This window comes from Mastacembelus armatus, chromosome 15 (genome assembly GCF_900324485.2).
Source record: "Mastacembelus armatus chromosome 15, fMasArm1.2, whole genome shotgun sequence".
NCBI lineage: Eukaryota > Metazoa > Chordata > Actinopteri > Synbranchiformes > Mastacembelidae > Mastacembelus > Mastacembelus armatus.
Window position 1 is genome coordinate 13,401,780 of NC_046647.1, and position 24,601 is coordinate 13,426,380.

The window sequence follows — 24,601 nt, forward strand, 5'->3', positions numbered from 1 at the left end:
GCACACACACACGCACACTCACTACCTGCAGAAGCTCCCAGCACTGGTATCCAAGTTTCCTATGCTGTGTCCTCAGAGGAAGACTCAAGTGATCGTTTTTTTTTTACTTTGCTCCACATCCATCATACTTCTTTTCTTTTTTTTTTTTTAAAGCACTGGTCAAAATGAAAACACCTCACAGCAAACTCCACCCCTACAGTTTCCTGGAGAAAGATGAGATCTCTTATATCACAGAATCCCACAATAAACCTGAAGCTTAAAGCTGAAAGCACAGAATAAACTAAATTCACAAATCATTAAGATTTTTTAATTCTAGTAAAAATGAGAAAGATTCATACAAAAGTCACTTTAACACAAAAATAATAAAATTACAAAAGCTGTGTAAGACCTGTCACTGCTCAAATACACAGTTAGGACTCTTTTATAAATAACAATGAACGACCTGCTACAGTAATAAAAAGGAAGCCTCTGGGACAAAAATGACATGTCAAACCAAAATGTCAACGTGTTATTAGATGATGAAGCTTTAAACAAACTAACTGGAATAAAATGACATGTGACTTACTTGGTGTTCTGATGGGAGGAAAGTACTAATTTATCATGAGTGATAGAATTAGCAGAATTAGCTGCTGTAGAATCTGTTCATAAACAAGTGCTTAGTCAAACTGAATGCTTTAGACACACAGGCTTACAGCAGCTCATAATCAGCTACAGGAACTCAAACTCACAGCTTTGTGTTGAAATGTGTCAATTTACTTTATAGATTATAGATTTTTTTTTTGGTTTTTTTGCCTTTTTAAAGAAAACATTTAGCACCTACTCGATGTGCAGTGAAAAGTTTGAGAGCAACAGTAAGTGAAACAATACCAGGGGGCAATATGGGAAAATGTACCAGCCACATTGCCAAGAGAGATCCAAACATGCATGTGGTATGAGTTCAAGGTGCTCAATAAGAGCGGTATTAAATGGAGCCAATGATTAGTCCTCTTACATCACTACAACCTTAAAGCATGTTTGAAGACATTAGAATAAACAAAACAGAAAATGTGACCACAAAGTCTAGTTCTATTGACTGTCAGAGATCACATGGAAAAGTGTTACAGGAGGTCTGTTGTGTTTCCACGACATGGACAAGCTGTAAAGATGAGATCTTCCTGAGAATGGCTGTTTGTTCCACATGGTGCCTGTAGTGGCATTGCATTATGTCAATACTGTGGCCCTTTGCTGTAAGGATCCCTTCTCATCATGCCACCATAGCACATGGATGGATCACACACCCCAGGATCTCCAGGGATGCCAGGATTACCACTTTTACCATCTGCTCCATTTTGACCAGGGGGTCCAGGCTTACCTGGATGACCTGGTTTACTGTACCCTTGGGGACCCATTGGACCTGTGGAGATAAACATATTAAGCTATGATCAGTTCAGAGTAAGAGTGCATGGTCAAAAAAGTGACATTACCCCAGAAAATAGCTTCCCCATGGTGCTTTGTCAACAAAATTAATGTTTAGTGAAAGTAGTTTTTTTTCTACCTGGAGGCCCAGGTGGCCCTTGGTCTCCAACAGTGGTTCGACCAGGACTCCCCTTCTCACCGTTGTAACCTGGTTCACCTGCAAACCCAAGTGACTTTATTAGAATATCCTTTAAAACATCATTAATAACATACACCTCATTTGATGCTGTTTTTACCTTTGAGTCCATTAAGACCAGGCTGTCCCGGCCGACCTGGGACCCCTGGCTGTCCCCTGGATCCACTAAGTCCAGGAAACCCCCTGAGTCCCTGGGGCCCCATTGGCCCTGGAAGACCAGGGGATCCAGGTTGGCTTTGGCATCTGGTGCACCTACTCTGCTGATTTCTCAGCAACAATAACGGCAGCTCAGCTAGGACAGTTGATAATGAAAATATTTCAGATGTGTCATGGAAACACACAGAAACACACCGTCAGTAAGTCGCTAATGATACTTACACTGAAGGATGTCTCTGCAAATTTGTCGAATGTGATTGTCCGACATTTCGCTTGCCTGTAATACAAGGAAAGAGATTTCCATTAACTTTATGTTATTAGTCAATTTCAGATGTAACATCATGATCAAACGTTATTAAAACAGTAAAGCTGTTTGCACGATGTATATCACACATACAGATCTTCCTTCAGGTCCAGGTGGCCCAGGAGGACCGGTGTCCCCCCGCAGCCCTTGGGGACCTGGTAGTCCTGACTGACCCGGCTGTCCAGGCTGTCCAGCTTGACCTTCTTGACCTCTCGGCCCTGCGTCCCCTGTTGTCCCTTTCTGGCAGGAATACCACCCAGTTGTTAGAAATACACATGATAATTCAGGTAGGGTATACATTCGATAATTAAATAATACATTCAGCTTAACACACCTCTCCTTTTAGACCCACTGGACCTGGGGAGCCCTGTCAGGAAAAGTCAGGACAGGTTATTAACTACTACATTAAACAACTCTTAGAATTGAACAGCAACTCTTAAAATGTTATTGTACTAATTTGAATGTTTATCAAAATGCACATGCATGGTAAGATAATGTCAAGATAATGTAATACTGTGCACAATAATTACTAAATTTGAAGTCAGTCGGCATTAAGGTGTCTGTGATATGGGACCTTGTCATTCCTTTTCTATAGGCTGCATCTTGAACTTGATTAGTTATAAGAGGGTATGGAGCTTCAATAACAAATGATCAAATATCTATCAGATTTACTGTAGACCAGATGAACTAAAACCATTTAAATTGGCAGAAAGTCAACTATACTGTAGGTCACAGGGTTTATGGATAGATTATATAAATGACCACAGGGTGGCACCATTGACTCTAAAGACTTCGTACCTGGTCCATGACATAACTTTTCCAATACATTTCATAAAAATCTGTTTTCCAGTTTTTAAGTAAAATGGTTAAGCAATTTCACAGACAAATACCCAAACAACATTCCTGGAGGAGGTAATGATATATAGAGAAGATATCATTTGTTGCCTACGTTTAGTTGAATCTTACTACAGCAATTAGTATTTTGGAGAACATTTGGACCAGGAGAGAACAAGTTTCAAAATACATTTCTGAAGCTCTTCTTTTTGAACATCATTAAAGGGAAGCAGGTTTTGATTTCAAAACAGACAGTGAAATATCTCAGCATTCAAAGTTGTGTTCTTACTCTTGTTTGTGGTAGACAGCTAGTCAAATGACAAAACAGAGAAACTCACATGTACACCTGGCCAACCATTATCTCCTTTTTCACCTTTCAACCCCTGGTGAGAAAATCATAAGATTGACATCATACACGTTCAGGGTTTTTAGAACCCAAGTTAATACCATATGTGCAACATAGGATACCATACATAGCACTGCATTAAAAATATGACGACTGATGCAAATTTATAAAGATATTTATGGGAGTTCATGTTTTTTTTAAAATTTAGACCATTAACACCCACATTAACACTTCATTTCTGCATTCCAGAGTTGATTTTTTTATTTTTTTTATTTTTTACCAGGACATGGAATTGATCCAGTTTAGCATAATGGTTGAAACCACATTTGAAACCCTTACTTCACTGGAATCTTGAAATATGGTTATTTCTATTTTAAAATGAATTAAAACCATATATTTCCCCAACTAAGAGAGATTCAGCTTCACAGACTGAATACAGATTTGCTAATTTGAAGTTCTGCACTGTGATAAAACAAACCAACAGTAACAGTAATTTCTTTTGGACCAAAGTCTATCTTAATCAGACACTGGTGATATGAAATCATGAAAAGTTACACACGCAACATTTTCACATCTAGAGATGTGCTCTCAACCTTTCAATTTGAGTTATTCCAGATTGACTTGACAGAGGTCAGTAGGATCATAGTATGATTTGTGTGTCTAATTAAGGGTTGGTGGCTTATAATTTTGTCTTAGAACTTACCATGTCTCCATTTTCACCTGGATTTCCCCTTTGTCCCTAATATAAAAAGACATGCATAAAAGTTGAGTCCTTATTACAATTGGAATTTCTGGCATCGCTGAAAACCAAATATTTGTGGATATATTGTAAATTTATTATTTTACTTGTTATCTAAAAAAAAAAAAAAAAAAATCACAGTAGAAATACCTTGCTGCCCTTCAGGCCTGGCATGCCTGGGTATCCTGGCTGACCTGCTGTTCCTGGTTCACCTGCAGTTCCCTTTAAAAACATTAATTTAAATCAGTTAATTAAATAAACAACACACTTACTGAGATTAAACTTCCAAAAATGCATTGTTACATTCTGGATAACATGAATCCACTCACAGCTTTATTGGTTCAGTATATTATTATATTATTACAGTATTTTAAGTCAGAGATAAAACCATCTGGTTTTCATTAGATTCTTTAAATGGAAACATACCACTGGCCCTGGTGCTCCTTGGATACCTGGACTTCCACTTTCACCCTTTGACCCCTTGATTAAGAAATAAAACATGTTTTATATTACAGAACCATACAATGATGTAACATCCCAATATTATAAAATTGACTGGAGTCCAGTTCATTTTCAGTATGTCTTCTTATACTTTTTTTCGCATTGATACATGTAGTTGTTTCAGCTTGCTCTCATTTTTGGATTTTCACCACTTGATGTTTCATTGTGTTTAGTCATACGCTTTCTTTTCCAATTGAACAAGCCTCAGTAATTGCAGTCTGAAGCTCAGCCATAAAATCTAAATATTGCCTGCCTGTCCATAAACTAGTTTTTCACTTATGTACCATTTACCAGTACACATTAGCTTGTTAAAGGCAGATCAGCTAATGAAGAGTGATTAGGAGACAGAGCGTCCAGACCAAACAAGCCCAGACCGCTTACATTACCACTAAAATTCCACTGACGAAAGCAGTAGGGCCGGATCATCACTTAATTTAGCTCTACTGGTGTGGCCAAGGGATCGGTTCTTGTGCTCAAGTGTATTTTCAAAAAACAGTGACCAAGCAAAACATGCAATGCTGCTGATCCAAGCAGCTTTCTGTGCATTTCACTTTACCCTTTGGCTAGAAAGCTTCAAAGATTTAACCTTAACCAAACTAATGACATTGTGCACTGCAATGCAGTTTGTATAGGCTGGATGACATAAGGCATGGGAAGGGACTGTTATATAACATCATGTTCCATTGATCTGCTGTTCTTGTTGGCAAGTGTAATTCACTCTGCTTAGAGTCAACTTGAATCATGACATGGCTTGGCCTGCAGCTTGTGTGGATTGATATGCAGTACTGACTTTTGTGGGTCATGGCTTGAGTCAGTGCACTGCAGACACAGACCCAGGAGGATAAATTCACATTATATTTAGTGCATGGTTGATCCATTTTAAAGACTGTATTAAATCTTTTTGTGTGCCCTGAATGTTGGTAAGATCAAAGTCGGTCATTATTTTTTCTAGGTTCACTGTGGCTTTATATTACAAAAAATACAGCCATTTGAAGAAGCTCAAAGTGAATTTATCCTAATGGAGATAAATGATTACCTTGGGGCCAATTGGTCCTTTTAAACCAGGTGCACCAGGTAAACCCATCTCACCCTGCAGAAGAGTAAGGAAATTGATTTGTAACTCCTCAACTTCATTATTAACATTTTGATGAACGCTCAACCTATGCACATACTATGCACATACTGCAGCTGGTAACTTACAGGTGGTCCAGTCGATCCTTTGAAACCCCTTGGTCCAGGCAAACCAGCTTCCCCCTTTAATGAGAACCATGACAGTTGAGTATAATTGCGAAGAATGATGCAAAGCCACATATCAGTTTATTTTCCCCTTATGCTAAGAATGTGTTACCTTTTGTCCTTCCAGGCCTGCAATTCCTGGCAATCCAGGCATACCCTGAAAGCAGGTGTACATATATTTCATCATTTTGAGCTAATTATTTTATTGCGTTGGTCACAGTTGTGTCCAAATGCTTCATAAAAGTGACTGGTCATTGTGCTCCAAGAGACATCTATGAACATGTTACAGCGCTCAGTTATGGTTGGATGGCTGTGCGTAGGAGAAGTGAAGTAAAAGGTTTTAGGATTGTATTACTAATAATTATTCTGTAAATAAAATTGCTCTGATAAAAGGATATTTTATTTCCTTGTTTAAACAGAGGGATTGTCAAACTGTACAGTCCTTGGGCTGTGCACTTTTTATTCTCTGCTAAATACAATAATGCAAAAAAAAAAAACTATTGCTATTTACTGTATCTTACACTAGGAAAAAGCAGATAAAAATCCAAAAATAAATCATACAATCGACTGAAAGTTTATTTGATTCCACACATGCATCATAACTCCACTGGAAAGCCTCTTCAGTTTTTTTGTTTAAGTTATTTTCTTCTTCAATAAATGTTTGCAGATGCTCAGTAGTTGCCTCATACTGAAGTTTGAGCAACAAACATGTATCAGGAATAGATTAGGCAGACAGGCAGAGATACAGAAATATACATACTGCCACCCAGACACTCCACACTCCACCTTTAGGCGAAGAAATCCCCACACTACACAAAAGAATTAACCTCAACTTGTTTTAACTCGAGGAAGCATAGTACTAATCCTGTCTCCTTGGATACACTGCTAACTCTGTTCTGGTGAGGAAAAATGGCACACAGTCTTATGGAGCAACTGACTCATCTTTTGTAGAGCCATCACAAAATTTTGGACGACACTATCATGATCAGTGGGGTGGCTGCCCAGCTCTCAACTCTTTCTTCCCAAAACAGATTTGCCAGAGCATCACAGCATTCCCTCGATGAATTACTTTCTCTGTCTTAGATTATGGTCTGGGCCTCCTTGTTACATAACAGGGTTATCCTGGGATAAGTTACTGGGGAAATACCCCTAATTTAGTGGCTGTCGGGGGTACTCTCTGTAGTGCTGACAGTGTGTTAACACATTCCTGTCCTAATAAGGTGAAAAAACCCTTTTACTCTTATCTTACTTACATTATTATTGCATGTCAGCTACAATTAGTATGGCGTTTGTCTGTGAATCACTGGTGCACAGTTTGCGTCACATCCTCAATTTCTAGTCCATGTAAAGATGTAGCGCACTAACAAGGGCCCAAACAACTTACATAAGATTAAGCATGTACTGTACAATGAGTAATGTTTGTGCATACAACTCACAGGATGGCCTTCCCTTCCATCAACACCAGGAATCCCACTGCCCCCAGTTTCTCCCTTAGCACATTGGAGGAAAAAAAATGAACACATATAATTTTCATCCAAATTTATGCTTTTTAGCTGTTAATCTGACACATAGATCTATTTTACATGTTGTATTTATTAAGGAGTCATCCATCTAAAACATGAAAAGCACCTTCGATGTTTATGAAAGCTGCTGCTGGAAAAAGACAAGGGGGACACCAGTGTTGTATGACTCAATTTCCATGGTTGCCAAACATCAACAGTACAACTTTTGGGAAAGTTTTGGGGAAGAATGTGCACATTTAGCCAACATCATGCATCTATAATTCTCCTGAATAATCTCTTCATAGTCTCTGGATGATCATTGTAACATAACTTTTCTTTATTGTCAAAAACAACAGACCTTTTGACCGGGCATGCCTGGAAATCCAACCTTTCCATCCCTCCCAGGTACGCCCTGAAACGAGAGAAAGGATTTTACACATTATTCTAATGACACATAAAATTTGGATTTGATTCTTAAATGTTTTATACATACAGGTTTTCCTGGATAACCAGATGGCCCAGGGGGTCCCATATTTCCCTTTTCTCCCTAAAAATAATCATGCCATCCAGATAAAGCTGTTAAATTTCTTATCCTATGCTCAGTGAGCTGATTTTTAGCCTCCATGGCTGTTTACATTCTTACCATTTGGCCAGTTTTTCCTGGTAACCCCACAATTCCTGGAGGTCCTATTAAGCCCTGAGAAAAGTTAAAAGATTTGAAATTATTATTACAGGTAACCTAAAAAATAGTTCCTACTGTAGCTTCAAGCTGCCATGTTTTACTTTGACTTAGATGACGATGCATCTGCCACACATTTCCATGTTTCTAATGCAGGCAGCAAAACAACAGGGCAGAGAAAAGGGCACCTCACAAACATACACTGGGTGTTTGATATTAGTCAGCAGATGATGCATTAAACAACTTTTTGGACTGAAACTTAAGGTCGTGACGTATTTCACTGTGCGTCATTCTGGCATTATTACAGTTGGGCTGGGTGACCTGAACTTTGATGTTGCTAAAACTTTGGGGAATGTTGCGTCACTGCATTTTCACATTTACAGAATAAAAAGCATGATTTTAGTAAAAGACATGACATCATTTGTTTTTCTAAGATTTTGCATTCCATCTTAAAAAATATGCAAATCAACTCAAGAGGGAACAAGTCACTGTGCAGCATGAACCAAATTAAATGTTTTTTCTGGCAGCCTCTGGGCCTGTAGTGGAAGACAGCATTTTTATGGTGGCCTCATTTACAAAAATATTCTGTATAAAAAAAAGATATTTAAGTCAAAATGTAGACAATTAAATATGCTGGTCAGTCAAAATTCCCTTTAGCTGTGGACATCCCGACAGTTGTAAACATAATTCTAGTCTGAAATACTCTTTTATTCTTTTTTTTTTTTCAAAATGAAGGCAGCCAGTGTAGTTACAGTGTTAATAAACTACAAAGATCTATAGAGCTGACTGGATAGCCATAAAATTAGCAAGAAAATGGCGTTTCAAAGGTGATGAATGACTGCGATCACCACAGACTGTGAATACACAAACATAGTCAGTCTTTGGCAAAGTGGCTAGCAGTCATTCTTCCTCTTATGTCCTTGAATTAAGTAGTTCTGATTTAATTTAGCAGGCATTTCATGTATCCCTTCTCTAGATCCTGTGCCAGGAAAATGAGACAACACCCTTGTAAGGGCTTACAATGTGGGAACAATTTGGAAAGGTAGAGGCAAACGTGTCCATATCCAAGTCTTCCTCCACATGATGAGGATTCCTTTAACTTTAATTGGCTCTGTGCTGGTCGAACACCTTTTAGTCATCTGAGTCGCAGGTCTTTAGCTTTCCTGGAGTGCAAACACCTCTTAACCCAGACAGAAGGAAAAGTTTGTTACCTAGACCAAAAATCTTGGAGTGTTTACACTGTTGATTGGACAGTTTGAATGGTGGTGTTCTGGTTCTATGCGTTTAACTGCTGTGTTTATGGACAGTGTTGATGTAATGTCTTGAAACCAGTGTTTGGCGGCATCTACTTTAGACTTAGGAATCTACTCTTGCCCGTCTACCTGTATTTCATTAGATTACAGTTCTACATACAAGTCTTAATTTAAATTAGCTACACTTCACCAGTGAACAACAAAATATACCTATTCATCAGCATTGTTCTGAACTCACCACCTCTTCACCATCTTGGGAGAGTTGACGTTGCCAGGTAAAATAAGTCATGGAAATTGTGAAACTCCTAGATGCTCATTTCACCATTCATGCTTCAGACCAATATAGTAATTATATGCCTAATTGTGGGGTTTTAAAAGAGCACTCTGAAGACAAGAAAGAGCTGGCCTCGACTGTGTTTTTGTATGGCCAAATATTTGACTTAGTCAATGAAAGTTGAAAAGACAGTCCAAACAATGGTAAAAATTTAATCTGACACATCCCAGACATGTGAGGACAGATGATACAGGAGGATTTACTCCAGGGGCAGAAGTGTCTGCAGCCTGCTGAGAACATGTTCAAAATAGCATTAAATACTTCAGTTGTTCTCTGCTTGGCCAACTGGCACAGGCTCACACTGATTACAAGGTAAAGTAGAATGATATGATGAGTGGTGCAATATAGAGAGGATACCTTATCTTACTGTGCCTCAGAATGGCACTAAAATGTTGTTTGCTACACTTCCGTTTTGACAGGTTGTGGAAGCTGACACAGCTCACAAGTGCTTTGCCTTTGGGGATGTCATGCGTTTTGTCTTATTACAGATTGTTATGTATCACAAAATGCTGCTGGTAACACAACAACAACAATTGCATACAGTTTTCTAGTCTGTGTGACTGAAGAACAGAAGAGGCACCTAACCAGCAGAGGCATCACTTACTGTGGGCTACCTCAGATAGTAAAATTAACTTCTTAGCATCCTTATACTCTGGCTCTGTTTTGTTGACATCTAAGGCTTCTATGCTGTATAACTCAGTGATGTGTTTACATTCTGCAGGACACTGAGCCGTCTGGTAAAAGAAGAGGAATTGATTTCACTAGGATCTGTTTTTACATATTCGCCCACGCAGTATAAGGGGACACTGGAGCAGCTGTGGTGCACTGGAGCCAGGCCACAGGTTTACATGTACCCGATGGCCTTCAGTTAGAGATGTGGAGTCCTCTCTGGGAGGGTGTAAGCTGTTTGGATTCTACTTGGTTTTCTAAATAGGTGTTTTTGAATTTATCTATAGTAGAACTATTTAGGCTCACTAAAGAAATTGTTTTTTTACAAACCTTTAAAAAGTCATAGTCTCTGCAAAATGTTCTTGTCCCACAGTACAGAAGTGGTATCTTTTCTGTCCTGAAGGCTCTGACTTCATATTCATAACATATGGTTTTGGGAGTGATTGATGTGATGATGTTGAAACAGTTCAAACTGATGTATCTAGCAGGGATTTCCTGTTAATCCTACATTAGGTCTCATAAATAGAGGAGTTACTGTACCTTGGCAATTCTTTGCGTGTTTTGTACTTTTTGAATATCACTTCCAGATTTGGTCAGTCAGTACAATCAGAAACTTAACTAATGTCTAACCTAAACTGAATCTCCTGGAGGATATTAAGAAAAAGTGTCTAAGGTAGAATAATTGTGACAAAGACACAGAATTATGCCATAGAAGTGTAGGTGACATAATTGAATAATAAATATGATTACCTTCTCTCCTGGTGGTCCTGGTGGTCCTGGTAATCCAGGCATACCCCTTTCACCCTGAAAGAACAGACTTGTATTACAAAATTGGATTTTAGTGGCCATAAATTAGTGGTATGTCATTATAATGAAACCAGTTGTGCCACAATGTGATTTTTGACCTTCCTACCGAAACGCCAGGACTCCCTTGTTCCCCTTTGTATCCATTTGGCCCACGTGGGCCCTGGCAGAGGAAAGGAAACCACCATTAAATTTTCTTTTCTTAGTGCTGAATTTACCATGTATGAATTCAACAAGGTGGATTAGGTGAATATTCCTTTACCTCAACTCCTGGTGAACCTGGCACCCCTGGACTCCCTCTAATGCCAGGGATACCCTTAAATTGAACACAGATAGGATGGGAGATACACACACTTGGTTAAACTTTTCTATGTCTTCAGCTTAGTGAATGTTCTCTGAGGGACTTTAGGCCAGGGGCTGGACTCTTTTTTCTCTTTTTGTTCATGCTGTAGAACATGTGGTTTACTTTTGGATGGTTTTCATCACCCAAAATCACCACTGTGCTGCCACTATTGCTATAGTCAGATTTTTTTAAATATTTTACCCATTGGAAAAATAAGTAAATATGCTTATTTACCAGTATGATTTTACCACAGCATCCTGATGCAGTCCTGACCACATAGCATTATCAAGCTGAAATGGTCATGACCTATTGGATGCATCAACTGAAAGGGTTTTGGAGTTGTCTCAGATGCAGATGTGGGCGGTTATGTTCTGTATGTTTGTATATTGAACTATTTAGTACTCACAGGCTTACCATCAGCACCAGCAGGACCAGGCTGACCAGGTTTGCCAGTGCTTCCTTGTTCCCCCTGAAGAAAATCGAATGAGGTAATTTAATCATGGGTAACCAAAACAAAATCATTTATACATATTTGTCAATCTTGCAACCTTAAAGCATCATGAATGAATTAATTCAAAACATCTTTGGTAATAATATATTTCCACAGAGTGTTGATTTCATTCATCTATAAACCATGCTGAGTAAGCTAGTTTATCTAATGTAAGATGCTCTTTAGCACTACGTGGGGTTATAAGGAACATCTGCAACCCAGGAACAGTCCCAGCATTTTGGCTTTATTAGTGAATGTAGTAAAAGCAGAGCAGTGACCTTATAAATACAAAGCAGGTTTTATTAACAGTTTTGTTGATGAGGTTATGTCTATCTGAGGTCCTTGTATTAAAGCTTTTATGACACGGGGTGCTATTAGTTGGTTGTTAACCTGTGATCAATACAGACACAGATGTAGGTTTATTTCCTAGTTTGGTCATTTTCCATTGTAATCTGTGTTTATCTTAAGCAGTGGTCTGGTTTGTTTTAAACAAACAGCACAATGCAACAGGGTCTTACAAGACTAACCATAACTTGCCTAAGTGGAGAAAAAGAGTCTGTGTAATATAATTTTTAAACTGTACATTTTCACCAGGTCAATGTGTTTAAAAGATAAAAGTGCTTAACTGTTGAACATAACACTGTTTCTGCCATGAAGAACTTTACAGGGTATAATGACTTTTTATCACTGACCTGGTAAAGTGCAAATTCATGTGCTCATCACATAATTATCCAACAAAGCATGTATTGTAGACATCATCTGGGAATTCAACATGCACTTCCTCAAGGCTATGAAAGAGAAAGGCTGTCTCTGTCTCCCAAACAGAAGCCATTTAGTCTCTTAGTTGTTCCTAAGTTTACACACAAACCAGCATTGTTAAAAATTAAGCTATTTTTCTCTTTTTTAATCTCACGGGACCAGTTCTGTTTAAAGTTTATATTTAATCTACTGTTTGAACACCAGGGAAATGGAAAGGGCAGGGTTCTGTGCTGAAGAAGAACAGTCTGTTCTAATAGCCAAGTGCATTTATTGTGGCCTGGTTTTCAGTGTGGCAATATTTTCCTATTAGATACATTGTATACTGTAAAAAAAAAACTGCCTGACAGAAGTTAAAGAAAAAGAAAAGCACTTAAATAAATAAATACATAAATCAAATAAAGAAAGAAAAAAGATAAACTGACCTTTATTCCTGAAGGTCCAGGGGGTCCAGGAGGACAGGCACACGGCTCTTGAGTTGGCTCAATGTAATCAGCACTGTTGGAGCACTGTAACGAACAAACATAGCTGACATGGTGTCCACAGTACAATGTCCAGATGATGTATCCATCTCTTTCATTTGTAGCTAAACTTTGATTATTTATGTTCTTTTTTAAACAAATTAATAATAATAATAATAACAGTTTATTTTTTATATGTATTTTGTGCCTTAAATTATAGTATATTTCAAACTCCAAACATAACTGGCTTAAATAAAATGATATAAAGCAGAGAAAAGCAACAATTGAGGAAATGACCCAAACATTCATAAATGCATTAATAAGGATATATTTAAATATTCTTTTTTTTATCATTTCTTCTGATCAGCTAATGAAATGAGCAAGTTATTAGCTGATCAACTGTTCAGCTCTAGTCATCTGGCATACAATTGGTATTTCTTATTGCTCTGATATATGTACATCAAAAAACATAAACCACAACAGCAGTTTTTATTTGTAACACAAATAAAAGCCCAGATAACAAAATATAACCTACTCTCTTCAATATGAACCTCTATTTGAATATAGGAAAGTCTAACAAGTACACTGTAAGCTGTAATCTTTCTGTGTTGAAATGGGGCCTTCATTCAAATCAAAACTGATAACTTGGAGATTCCATTGCAAATGTATCCCTGAAAAACACACATAGAGAGGAGAGAAGCGGTGGTACTTGGCAAGCTCTTGTAATTTTAGGCTTCTCATCTTGTCTCTTTTGATATTTTTATCCAACAGCTTCACATTAAAAACAGTAATTTGGCACCAGTTTTGTGGTTATAGCAGTTTCCAAGCCAAGATAATATGGGCCACTGCTTCACAAACACAGTTAGAGCCAGCAGACAATAAAAAATATACTGTTCGCAAAATGTTTGAAGCTTAGCCATGGATCCTCCTCCAACAAAATATTATCTGCATGAACAGATGTGAGTTTAAAATGAATATGCTGAGTTTATACTTTCACTGCACAACACTACAAGACACAGCAGGTGATGAATTAAAAATCTAGAAAGCACAAATGTATGCCATGCAGTATAAAGCGTGGAAGTAATTGATGATGAAATGAAATATTGCACAGTGCATTTTGGACTAGAAACATCTTTAGTTTGACAAAGAGAGAAGCAGTTCAGAAGAAGTTACTGTTGCTTTTGGACTGAAAAACAAAGTGGTGAGCCAAGCAGACTCTGTTACTTACAACTCCAGGTATTTCACATGCAGTCTCTCGATTATTCTGCTCTGGGTCACAGTAGATGCGAAGTTTCTGAATTTCAAACTAAACAAAATTAGAAGAAGTTCTTGTTAAAAACACAAACTCCACTGTTGGAGACTCCAAACAAGCTAACAAAACTAACTAATTGTAATATGGGGGTAATTTCGCAACATTTAGCCCAGTTTTATCAGTGTTTTTCCAGTAATGAATAGAAATTGCTAATGCAGAGTTGTTAAAAGAAAGATAAGTGCCCTCCTTGGCAACTGAGCAGCTACATGTTGCCAGACCTCCCTCAGTGTTTGAAAGTTTTCTGCAGCTTCTATTATTTGGTGTTTTGATGATGTTGGTGGGAAAATGACTCCAGGACGTCACATCAACTGTTTCACAAGTTACCATGTGAACAGAAAATATGATCCAGGTGTATGATCTATAATTTTCCAACCTCATGAAAACATGAGATCTACTGTATGTATGACTGAAGGCATATATGAATCTAAAGTGTTAATTATAACAGTGTTTATATGTGTAACCATGATAAGAATGCCTGGTCTGATCTGATGGTTCATTGTAATGTTACTTAAAATTGCATTGTGGTTCAATCACAGTATATGCACTTTTAGGATCCAATTATAAAAATCTGTTTCCAATTACAAGTGTGGTTTTCCAGAAATGATACTTACATAAGTACATTCACTTTGTTAAATGGCTTTAAACTTCATGATCCTTATAATATTGGGTCAGTACATATGATGCATTCATTGCCAAGTTGTGGTTCATGTTAATCAGCGCAGCTATAATGATGTGTCAAAATACTGGCTATCATAGGAGATGTAACAGTCAGGATTGAATTATGTTCTTTTTTTGTTTTTAAACAAAGAACTTTCTACATAGAATTGTCTCCGAACATTTCTTACATCATAATGCTGTAAATCAGAGTTTTCTTTCTATTGTCTACAACTTTATTATTGCATAAAAATGTTGTATTATGTTTGCAGCTTTGTGTTTTTGCATCAGTGTTCAAGAAGCTGCAGATCAAATTACCAGAAAGCACAGTTATGATTTATTACAAATACAGCAATGTTGGCCCAAATTGCACCAATAAAACAAAGATTAATAAGACTTTGTGAAGAAAAGGCCTCATTATTGCCAAGGATTAAAAGCAACAATAAACTGTGCAGTTTAAAAGATATATCAGTACTGAATTTACTCAGCTACTGGTTAAACAAACTGCTCCCCCTTCCTAGCTGATGTGCTACGTGATTACTTCTCTGGGAACCAAACAATATTTATATTTTGAAAATAGGGTTGCTGATGCCGATAAACTTACTGGCACTGTTGTTTCCTTTCTTACATATTTTCCAACTTGAGTTTTTCCATTGATGAAAATACCAAGAGGGGGCTCCAAGGACAGAGTTTCTATTTCCAGGTCATCAACATAAAGAGTAACATCCTCCTCTGTGACCAGCAGCCGCAGCTGGTGCCATTTTTCATCAAACAGCTTTTTATGTAATCGAAAGAGAACAGGAAAAAGTCATTAGTCATTAATACAAAAGTACACAGTGGGGCTGTTCTGATGAAGACAAGAACCACAAACAAAATAGAAAACAATAAAAGGAAAAGGGTGTAAAATATTGAATAACCCAAGAAGGTTGCCATCATCACGGTGGCCATCAACTTTAAAACAAGGTGCAATTCCCTGTCTAGAGTCAGTGTTTGGTTTGTCCATTCCAGGTTACTGTAGAAACCTGGCAGTGATGCCTCCGTGAAAGGAGAACTGATGCTTATTTCAATTTTAAAAGGCTTATTCTAAGATCTAAGAAAATGCAGCGGTTGGTATTTTCCAGTGATCACATACTAATGACAACATAGTAGTGAATATGATAATCCATTTCTGTTAAATATTACACATCACACCTTTTTAAATAATAATACATAATGTACAGTGTTACTTTACCCTGGATGACTGTTGTGAAAATGTAACCGTTTGAGTTCCACTTGGTGCATCACTGGTTGTGGTGAATCCGACGGTGCCGTCCAGTCCATTCAGAGTCACTGCCATCTGAGGTTTCCCATCACGTGTCTGTATTCTCCACAAATCCCACTCTTCTCTAGTCACTGATCCTTTATACCTCAGTGTGGCCACAAAAACATATGATGGAGGCAGGCCATCAGGAAAAAGGTTTCTGAATGAACAGATGAAAAAAAAGGAGGCAGTCAGTTTTGAATGTGGTGACGCTGAAGAAAAAATAAAAGCCAGATGATTACCGTGTAGCTTCACTCAAGTCAACACGAGGTGTCACTTCATAGGCCTTAGCACCATAAAATGCTCCTTGGGTCTTCTTTGCTTTTTTGGCCAAATTTAAATGTAAAAGTATATCAAAACCTTTCTCATCTCGGGAATTTACAGGAATTCTTGCTGGACAAACAGTCTCTGAAACAGACACACAGTGAAAGTGAAAAACAAATACAGGGACAAATATAATAACAGAATAATGGAGAGAGGAATGAATGGAGTAATCTGAGGTGAAGAGACACCATTGTTACTGTCATTCTATCTGTACAGCTCCAGCTCCATTGATCAGCAGTCACTTACCTTCACACAGTTTCTGTCGTATGACCTGTATGATCCTTGAAATAGCTTTGTAGTCCTCAACAGAGAAAACATAAGTTGAAAATGGCTTGTTAGCAATATCCCTCAGCTCAGCTTCTTCTGTCTCTGACCCAACACCAATTGCAAACAGAATTACTCCTTTTTTCCTTGCTTCCTCTGCTGCTTTCAAAACCTCATCTTGAGACTTCCCATCTGTGAGGACAACAGCAATTCTGGAAATGCCTAGTGGGCTGCGCTCAGAGAGGCCAAACAGTTTGTCTGTAGCAAACTTGATGGCTGTGCCTGTCCTTGTGTTTCCCCCCATGTACTCAATGGATTCCATTGCTTTGATAAGGTCTTTGTTAGAGGAGTACTTCCCCAGAGGTATTTCTAAAACAGGGTCATCGCTGTACTGGACAACTCCAACCTGGGTAAACTTCTGTCCAATGTTGAAGCTTGTCGTTATGTTGACAAGCCATCGCTTTACTATTTCAAAATTGACATCTTCAACACTCCACGAGCCGTCTAGAATAAAGACCAAATCACATGGTGCGGTCCTACAGCCTGAAGCAGAAAAGAAATAAACAATTAACAAATAATTATTTCAATAAATCATATCTAGTGTGTTGAAATAGCTTTGTTTTAGCACATAAAATCACCTTTGCCTATTGTTTGCATTAGATCGTTATTCATTTATGGTAAACAAGCACAACAAAATGTGAGAAAATGAAGACAGAAGTGTGCTTACTTCTTATGTCTTCATCTTGAGCACTGCTAAACAAATGGAGAAGCATGAAACACAGGCATCTTAAGGCACAATGTAGGGATGTTGCTTTGTGACCCATTATGCAGAAGTATCAAGTTCCAATTGTGCACCTACAGGAAAAGGGAAAACATGCTATGTATTGCAGGGAAAAAGAAAAGGACAATGCAAGCATTTGTGACCTGTGGTCCCTGTCTCAATCTTGTCTTGACAGAAGTTACTGTATCAGACTTGTTTTGCATTACTAAGATGTTTTGTTGCCATTTATTCTGGCTCTTCTTAGATTTTAGAGTGTAATACCTTTAGTCATATGTCAAGGATGTTGGCTATGCTGCCAAGCTCTGCAAAACATGAATTGGAACCTTGTATGAATTGGCAGCCCTTGTGCATTGAGGTCACACTGTCTCTCTGCATAATGCAACAACATCCAACATACTTTAAGTGTTACATGAAGGAGATCTGACTCGGCACTACAAGAATAATTATGATTCATAATTAGCAGCAGGTGGCACATTCACACTTTATTTGCTTTTACATTAATTAAGTTAGTTTGTGACTCAACAATTTAAATTTTGATTGTCATATTAATGGTTCAGTATAAAGCTTTTCATTAAGCAGGAATTGGACACGTTGATTTCCATTTGTTTTCTATAGACATTATTACAATTGAATGTGCACGTGCTGATTCAGGTGCATCCCAGCAAACAACACTCTGTGCATTGCACTTTGGTCAATTCAAGCACAGGACAGACAGGAGAGTCCATCTACTATCCATTGTCACTGAAATCTACAAAAATCAAGAAAGAAAGAAAATACAATTGAAAAATAATGAAGAAAAATGCTCACCAACTCCTCTGAGCAAGAACAAAACAATTCAGCTACTTATGCTTCAATCAGAACATCCAGCAAATAAGATGCATTTTTTAAATCTACATTATTATATTATTCTGCATTACTATTCATTATTCTACTATTGTAAAATAAAATTCATATGGTGGACATATTAGCAAATAATTGCTTTGATATACAGGAAATAACACAAGTACACATTTGGATTCATTTTACTGCCCACCTTGCTAATGTAAGTCCAATATTCAACCTTTTTTGCTCTGTTTTTGGTCTCTACCAAAACCTGAACAAAACTATTTGGAGGATAAAACACTAAATACAATTTTCTTCCCACCAACTAGTCACTAACTTTGTTTTCTTGCTGTACTGGACAGGTAGCATTTTTCAGCTGAAAACAGCTGCCTGCTGTGAGTGGAAAAAAAGGTTAAAGAGAGCAACATAGTGAACTCAAACAGCTGAATGGTAAAAAGCTCTGTAGAGGTGATGAGAACCACAGAGATGGGTGATCTTTCTCTGGGTTAGTCACTACAATTTTACATTATACAGTTATTTGATTAACTTTTACCTATAAAAATGATTAAAGCAGCATTTTAAAGGAAACACTATTAATTTACTGGTAGAGACCTGTGATTTTGACACATCCATTGTAGGCAACAGTCACACATGGGATGTAATGGAACAATATTGTGGCATAATACAGGGCAATAATCCACACTGAGACATGATTCATTCTGTCTTTCTCACACTAATGTAGAAAAGGAAACCATTGAGAGCACCATGCTCTGCTGAGAACCATTAAAGAAACAGCACTACTTACCTGTTAGCCCATATTTACTCTTTCCTGAGTTATATTCACTTTCTACTTCCCACTGCTGCCACTGATACTACTACCCACAAATCCCCAGTTCACTTACTCCTACTTCTAAGCAACACTTTGAACTCTCTATCCATTCTGCATGAAACACGCTCTGTCTTTCCGATTCTTCTGCACCGCCTTCACTGCCTCACTACACCTAAGCATTTTCCTCCCCTCATACCACTTCCTCACATGGCGCTGTCAGCGTCATTACATAAACAATTCACTAAACCTCTGACCACAACGGCCCTTAAACCAGCGCTCAGTGTTTCCTGTGGGATTATCAGCTGTTTCCTCAAATCTGCTGCCATTTGCCAATCTCTGCCTGCCCTTGGCTCTCATACAATATGCTTGCCCACAAAAGCTTTATTCCTAAAGCTTCACTCCTACACTTTCCTCCCTCATGGATATTACCAAATATAATACCTTCCTTCCTATTGGCAGTGAAGTGGTTTTAACCAGTTCATGTCACACGCTGCTACTACTAGTGACAGCAGTTAGATCACAAGGGGTGTAATTATAGGAGTAAGATTATTTAACCCTCTGGATAAACATTAATAGGAAAACACTGGCATGTCTGAACATATGGGAAACTGACACTTTGGAAAGATGTTAGCTAAACAATTTGTAGGCTACATATGATTAATCTCTTTTGGTTTATTTCCACACTTTTCAACTCCCTCCAGCTATTCTATTATGGTTTCCTAATTCACCCACAGTGTCAGCTCTGCTAAGTTTGCCTCCTCTGAGCTGATCCTTTGGTCTGCAACTATTTTTTTTTATTACCTTACAGCCTGATTCAATCTGTGATGATTTTGCTGAACTCAGCCGTGAGGCTCCCCAATCTACACCTGCACCTGAACAACATCCTTGCTGTAGGGCTGAGTGCTGACTATCAAAAGGCTTCCGCCCAAACATAGAAGCTGTTTAAACCCAGTTTAACCTCTTTGTTACATGATTGTGTTTAATCTTAAATATTGCAGGATTTAAGGCAAATATTAGCATGGTAATGTGTCATGCATAATATGTACATAGTAAACATTATGGGATTTAAGTCAAAGCAGTGGCTGGAGTCCATGTTACTTACATGCTGTTTTGCAAGTTTAGTTCAGTAACATAAACATTAAGATCATTGCATATGTTGCAATGTTCATTATAGTAGAGATTAATGACAGATGGACTTGGAGATTAGGTGGTAAAATTAAGATCCAGCTAAAACAATGAAGAGTTGTCTTTACAATTGATGATGATCAACTAGAGAGCTGCATGTGAAGAGACATGTTTGTATGTTGCCTCTGTGACTGTTCTATTCAATTATTTATTTACATATGAAAGAAAGAAACTGCTGAAAGGAAGCAGCTGCAAATTAGGACCAGATATGCTACTTACAGTACAAGAAGCAAGACCTGTGGAAGGAATTTGGTAGGAAGGAAGTGAACATACACCTTATTCATAGCTGTTTGTGACATATGCCGGTCAACAAACAGTGGCAAGGGTATAACCCATGGCCTCCTAAATGTGTTTTCATTCTGCCAAAGAGGGGGTCACACTCTTTAACATGACTGCATTTTTCCACCATGTAAAATCAGTGTTGAGGTTACACGTTTGAAGGAGGGGTTAAGCTGCTGTAGTTGTGCAAGCCGGTTTCCTCAGAATTTTTCCCCACTAGAGAGCTGGAGGAGGCTTCTGGAAACCCCCCCCCCAACCCCACCCCATTGGCAGCATCCTTCCAGAATGATTTTTCCCCTGACTGGCTTTCCCCATACTGAGTATTTCTACACCTCTGCTTGAGCCAGATGGAATTCATTTACACCATCAGACAGTGAAATTCCGGCTGTGGTCACCGACCAAACACATGTAGTCACGATGAAAGGAAGCAACGTTCATCCAGGAATAAAAACGCAACATTACACGTGCTATGCTCTTATTCTTAGAGTTGGAATGCATGCCATATTGCAGCAGAATTAACAGGTGCACTTATGCCTCAGGTTTGTACCAGACTCCAGTGATCTCTCCACATTTTTGCTATTGAATAGCAGAACTGTAATACTGATATGGGCAGAATCAAACAAAATAGACCTTTTGTAAATATAACTCCCACATGATATTAATTCTCTGTGGACCCTGTTGTTTGTTGCAATAGTTCCCAAACATAACAAGATTTGTGTGAGACTTAGTTTAGTAACAGTTTAGTTCCAGCTGGATATCCTGTTCAGGAAACTGCTGAACAAATGATTTCTCACATTTCATCAGATAACAGGGTCGGTGACACTGAGTCACTACACAGATTTCAACCACATGATCAGTCCACACGTTTTTATAGATGACAAGTTAAACCATAGTCCAGTTTTTGAATTACCAAGCTATTTGTTTTGCACGTGTAGTTTATGTAATGAACCTGCAGGTTTTAAATTCACTAGAACTGCTGAAGTTCTGGTTACTGCTGTAAATTTGGCAAAAGGAAATTGTTCTCTTCCAAAAACAACAACTGCTGTTCAGCGTGAACAGTTGCCAAGAGCAGGGAGATTTATTGCTGCCAAATTCTTTAAGCATCAAGGGAAAGTCAAGTCCTTTTGGTTGTTCACTGAAGGAATCTGTTTAACTAATCCAAACAATTAAATAATGTCTTTTTTTAGCAACAAGTCTTAATAAACTCAAGTTTAAGTTTGCTTTCTCAAGTCACAAAAAAAAAAAAAAAAAAAATCACTGTCTTCGTATACATGCACTTCTCACATCTTTAAATAGTGTATGAATACAATACATGCAATGCTGTGGTGAACTTTGCAACATGCTTGCATAGATTTAAGAATTATGTAAGAACATTTCATTTACAAGAAAAGAAATGGCAAGGAGAAATCTTGAGATGATTCCATTCATTCTTTGCAGACAGTAGCACAAACAAGAGACTGATTATTGCGTTTAATGTCTTCAATACGCTCCTGCTGTGGCACAGTCTAGGACACTAAAGTGAACGATGACAAATTGCTAAACTGTTACTAACCTGATTTAAATGATCATAACACAAAGTACATACTGAAACTACACTAAAATCAGCCCAGCAGGTTCATTTAATAGCATTCCCCTAGAATGTTACATTGGATACCACAAACATGATAACAGTATCTTAATGCAACACTCCCAAACAGCATCTCTAAAGGTCAGAAATATGTTGCATGTTGCCAGGCAAAAGAATGACTCAAAGAAAGCAAAACATTACCAGTAAGCGTCCAAGCCCTTATATGAACTCCTGCTAATCCTCTCATTGAAAGCCAGTGATCAATACTGTTCACAGCCCTGGGTTTACACAAAGTGAATTTGTAGAGAAGCGCACATGTTTCTCTGCTGAATGAAAGCCTGCCCTTTTCAGCAGCTCTTTCTGTCTTCTCTTTCTGTCCTTCCTTTACACCGCCTCCCCCCCACACCTCACTCATTCCAAACTTTTACTGGCCCACAGCCACCCTCATTACCATGGGTGGAAAGAGAAGCAGATAAGGAGAGAATGAAATAGTGAAACAAACAGTCCATCTCTGACGGTCCAAAAAGGAAAATAATAGCAACGAGCATAGTCTCCTTCCAAGTGTTGAGGGTTGGGTTGGGATCATGTGTGGGTTGCACGGGGCATAACCACAGAACATGGATTTTACTGAATCAGCCTACAAGCCTCAGTGTAATGGGAGAAATATACTGTTAATGGCATATCCAACAGGACCTGAAGTGCTCAGCAATGCATTGCACTCCTCCATCATTCCACTTCATCACCCAAATGGCCAGTGGATTATGTTCTACAAGTCAGCAGCGAACAAGGTGTGAAAAACTACTGCAGTGCTTGAACATCTGCAAGATGTTAGAAACACAGCACGGACTCCACTCTCTGTAGCACAGGCAAATCTAGGTTTGAGCCACTCTAACAAGTTTTATCATGTTTGTACTCAGTGGCAGTCTGCTGTGCATCAACTAAACAACAGCCTCAGTGTTTCTTGAAGGCTTCAAGGAGCATGACAGTGTACAGTAGTCATTTTGTAGCAGGGTTTGACTCATAATGCTAAATACATCACAGTATACTACTTATGAGACATTTCAAAATGGTAAAGAAATGAAAGCAAGAAAAGACTCTTTATAGATTACACTGTCATGAATGATCAAAAACATTACATTACATTAATTAGAGGCCAATAGCTTCTATTTATAAAATGTTTTTTTAATTAAGCCACTTGGTTCAACAAGAAATTTTACTGAAGACAAATTTTTAATTAGTGTTTTTGCTCTTTAGGTGAAAATGTCATCAATCACCACATCTGGGGTAGAATGTACATTTGCTCATATATGATTTACATATGAGTCTCAGGTACTTTTACTCTGTACATTTAGTGTTCTGCCACATGTTTAGATTTCACTGCATTTCAGACAGAGGCAGTTTTCTTTCTACTTCACTAAATTTCTGTACTGAATATGACAGGTAGAGTTACAAATGTACATACATGATATCTAATGAAAAAAACATGATCATCTCAAAGGCTATAAACTACTGTTTTAACATTAACATGCTTCTTATGTGTTACTGCATTAACAATTACTATCCAATAAAACTATTTACATTCATATTATTTAGAACATGTGATGTTTCTCTTGTTACTTTTACAACAAATACTTTTCTTTTGCTTTTTACTTTTTGGCTATTGCTGGTTTTATTTGATGATTCTTCTTCTTTACACCAGTATATTGTCCCTCTAATGCATAGGGTAAACAAAAACTCAGTGGTGAAGTCTAACCATCATCTCACAGGCAGTGCTAAAGAGGACATTAGACATCATCTTATGTTGAGAATAAGCAGCAGCAGCTTCCTGATGATGGCCTGCCCTGAGACTCAGCACACTCTGGTGGATCACAACGGAAAATACAGAGTTGCTGTTTGGAGCCTGGGAGGAGCCAACCTGCTGGGGAAAACAGGCTTTCCAATGCTGAATAATTTGCTGTCTCTATAAACTGGTCTCTGGTTTTTAACCAACAGGAGTTGCACATGAAGGGAAACCCAGAGGCAGAAAAATGCTTATTCTGTTTTCCCACAAGAAGCCACTTTTCTTTTGAGGCTTATACACTGATCAGATAACTGTGCATGTGGTTGTATCTGCAAATGTGGCACTCATTACCTTTAGCAGAAACCTTTAATCAAGACTACAGCATTATTAAAAAATAACTGCCAATAATCTTTGGCTACATTAGGCCTATGCCAGGAGGACAGGGCACATCATTTTTGGAGAACTGAAGCAAATCAGATTTCATATGAAATAAACAATTTTATAAG

The 24,601-nt window shown here is 38.1% G+C and overlaps 1 protein-coding gene across 3 annotated transcripts; it reads right to left on the minus strand.

Moving 5' to 3' along the window:
• Window positions 1-285: 285 nt before the first annotated feature.
• On the minus strand, window positions 286-22,670 carry col21a1 (collagen, type XXI, alpha 1). 3 transcript variants are annotated; one of them, XM_026308876.1, is made up of 29 exons: window positions 22,517-22,670; window positions 17,580-17,707; window positions 16,835-17,395; window positions 16,507-16,672; window positions 16,196-16,424; window positions 15,569-15,739; window positions 14,227-14,304; window positions 12,963-13,046; window positions 11,698-11,760; window positions 11,211-11,264; window positions 11,058-11,111; window positions 10,895-10,948; window positions 7,853-7,906; window positions 7,703-7,756; window positions 7,568-7,621; window positions 7,144-7,197; window positions 5,820-5,864; window positions 5,672-5,725; window positions 5,508-5,561; window positions 4,397-4,450; window positions 4,121-4,192; window positions 3,935-3,970; window positions 3,224-3,268; window positions 2,386-2,418; window positions 2,145-2,291; window positions 1,970-2,024; window positions 1,692-1,883; window positions 1,535-1,612; window positions 286-1,393 (listed from the first exon to the last, which is right to left on the minus strand). In XM_026308876.1, exons 2-29 carry the CDS (start codon window positions 17,674-17,676, stop codon window positions 1,206-1,208), a joined length of 2,880 nt encoding a protein of 959 aa, XP_026164661.1. In that variant the 5' UTR covers window positions 17,677-17,707; window positions 22,517-22,670; the 3' UTR covers window positions 286-1,205. The 3 variants fall into 3 exon arrangements, with proteins under 3 accessions (XP_026164661.1, XP_026164662.1, XP_026164663.1); XM_026308877.2 differs by lacking the exon at window positions 22,517-22,670 and adding an exon at window positions 19,261-19,400; XM_026308878.1 differs by lacking the exons at window positions 286-1,393; window positions 1,535-1,612 and having other exon boundaries at window positions 1,708-1,883; window positions 2,145-2,287.
• Between the last annotated feature and the right edge of the window lie 1,931 nt (window positions 22,671-24,601).